The sequence below is a fragment of the Emiliania huxleyi genome (assembly GCF_000372725.1).
Source record: "Emiliania huxleyi CCMP1516 unplaced genomic scaffold EMIHUscaffold_608, whole genome shotgun sequence".
In the NCBI taxonomy this organism is placed as follows: Eukaryota; Haptophyta; order Isochrysidales; family Noelaerhabdaceae; genus Emiliania; species Emiliania huxleyi.
This window is the reverse complement of record NW_005197441.1, coordinates 1-2,500: the sequence shown is the minus strand read 5'-3', so window position 1 is coordinate 2,500 and position 2,500 is coordinate 1. Positions and strand designations below refer to the sequence as shown.

The window sequence follows — 2,500 nt, the reverse complement described above, 5'->3', positions numbered from 1 at the left end:
TGTGTGCCCGTCTGGCTCGACGATTGGCTCGGATGGCGCACCGGCGACGGAGCCATCTACGACGATGGGCCAGCAGACGATATCGTGGCACATCTTGCCAAGCCTATGCACGACAGCAAGTCTCCCCCTCGAAACCCTGGACCATGGGAGCAATGCGGCGGCAAGTCCTACGAGGGGCCGACGGCATGCCCCCGCGAGTACACCTGTCAGTACCGCCGCGAGACATTCAGCCAGTGCATCCCCCAGTTCATCGCAAAATGGATCCCGTCCCACCCGGCGCACGACAACGACGACGCCGATCAAAAGGTGGGCGCCCTACCACTCGTCTCACCCACTCACCCACCCTGAACCTGCCTCGGCCCTGCCCTCGCTTCCAGCACCGCCTCGGCTCCGACGACGCCAGCTCGGACGATGACGACGCCGACCGCCCGGACAAGGACGATAAGCACGATCCGGAGAAGGTGCGACCCCGGCCCTCCGTTCCCTCAGCCGCAATCTAGCTGGTATGGGCGGTGGTGGAGGCGATGTCGCCGCCAGCGGCGTGAGATGAACCGAGATGAACCGAGATGCGCCGCGATCGCCTCTGCCGCCCCTGACGCAGCCCTCGGACGACGACGACGTCGACAGCAAGGGCGACGATGACAAGCACGACCCGGTGAGTCGTCCAGCGCACCTCCCTCAGTGGCCAGCCACTCACTGGCGCTCTGCCTTGTGCCGTGCATACAGGACGAGACGCGTGACGATGACAAGCACGCCGACGAAGATGACGAGAAGGACTCGGCCCACAGTCATGACGACGCGGACAAGGCGCTTGCCTGCCGCCGGCGCCAGCCCTTCCCCGCTTGCGTCTGTGCCGCCTCTGACTCTGCCTTGGCCTCGCCACAGCACCGCCACGGCTCGGACGACGACGACGCCGACCGCCCGGACAAGGACGATAAGCACGATCCGGAGAAGGTGCGACCCCGGCCCTCCGTTCCCTCAGCCGCAATCTAGCTGGTATGGACGGTGGTGGAGGCGATGTCGCCGCCAGCGGCGTGAGATGAACCGAGATGAACCGAGATGCGCCGCGATCGCCTCTGCCGCCCCTGACGCAGCCCTCGGACGACGACGACGTCGACAGCAAGGGCGACGATGACAAGCACGACCCGGTGAGTCGTCCAGCGCACCTCCCTCAGTGGCCAGCCACTCACTGGCGCTCTGCCTTGTGCCGTGCATACAGGACGAGACGCGTGACGATGACAAGCACGCCGACGAAGATGGCGAGAAGGACTCGGCCCACAGTCATGACGACGCGGACAAGGCGCTTGCCTGCCGCCGGCGCCAGCCCTTCCCCGCTTGCGTCTGTGCCGCCTCTGACTCTGCCTTGGCCTCGCCACAGCACCGCCACGGCTCGGACGACGACGACGCCGACCGCCCGGACAAGGACGATAAGCACGATCCGGAGAAGGTGCGACCCCGGCCCTCCGTTCCCTCAGCCGCAATCTAGCTGGTATGGGCGGTGGTGGAGGCGATGTCGCCGCCAGCGGCGTGAGATGAACCGAGATGAACCGAGATGCGCCGCGAACGCCTCTGCCGCCCCTGACGCAGCCCTCGGACGACGACGACGTCGACAGCAAGGACGACGATGACAAGCACGACCCGGTGAGTCGTCCAGCGCACCTCCCTCAGTGGCCACGAGCCCGGAGAGGAGCCGGCGGAGGGGGGGGGCGAGCCGAGGACGATAGAGAGGCCGCGGGTGCGGGCGCGACTCGTCAACCAGGGAGAGCGGGCTCGACCCCCCGGGGGTGGAACTGGGCCTCTGGGCGCGACCCAATGCCACCGTTCTCGCCCGGGGTGACCCCGGCCGGGCCGTCGACACTCTCAGAACCGGTGGAGCTGGGAGAGGCTGGCGAAGACGAAAGGCGGCAGCGGAGGAAGCGACACCAACAACGAGGGAAACGACCACACCGGCCGTCGTATGACGCTCGGCAAGCGAGCAAGAGAGCGAATCGGGGAGAACCGGAGCCCCGGGAGGACCGAAGGTGGAGCCCCGGGACCGAGGACTAAGCAAGTGTCTGTGTTTGGGCGTGGTGTCCAGTGTAATGTCCACTAGCTCCGAGTAGAGGGGGCGTCCTGCAGTTAAGGGGAAACCCGGTACGCGGGTCCAACCCTCGGAGAACTGTGTTTACTTTAAGGCCCTTGCCCTGCGAACGCGCACCCCCGGGGCTAGGGCTCTCTAGCCCGTAACCCGATGCCAATCATCCGGCCCGCTGGGTGCGCTTCTGAGCTCCCCGGCCCTGGATGTGCGGTTAATGACTGCACTCCAAGTGCTCCACAAGAGGGCGAATCACGCCAGGCTTTACCCGGGTTTACGCCCCGAGGAGTCTTTGACAAATCGCTCTCAAGAGACAAGTGTCCACGGCACGTCGTCAGTTAACACCACGTCGAGTTGTTAACATACCTTAAACGGAAATTAAGGTAAGGGAATTTCGGCCCCCCTGAGGCTGAGCGCTCAGGTCCT

At 65.6% G+C, this 2,500-nt stretch overlaps 1 protein-coding gene across 1 annotated transcript in view; it reads left to right on the top strand.

Annotated features, from left to right (window-relative positions):
* EMIHUDRAFT_49904 (hypothetical protein) overlaps positions 1 to 243 on the top strand; it is a gene marked incomplete at both ends in the record, with an annotated part of 333 nt that extends 90 nt beyond the window's left edge. The window contains 2 exons of the mRNA XM_005764059.1: positions 1 to 9; positions 103 to 243. The exon at positions 1 to 9 is cut by the window's left edge and continues 90 nt beyond it. Of these exons, the coding sequence (XP_005764116.1) occupies positions 1 to 9; positions 103 to 243 (150 nt within the window). The remainder of the gene's footprint in view (positions 10 to 102) is intronic.
* Between the last annotated feature and the right edge of the window lie 2,257 nt (positions 244 to 2,500).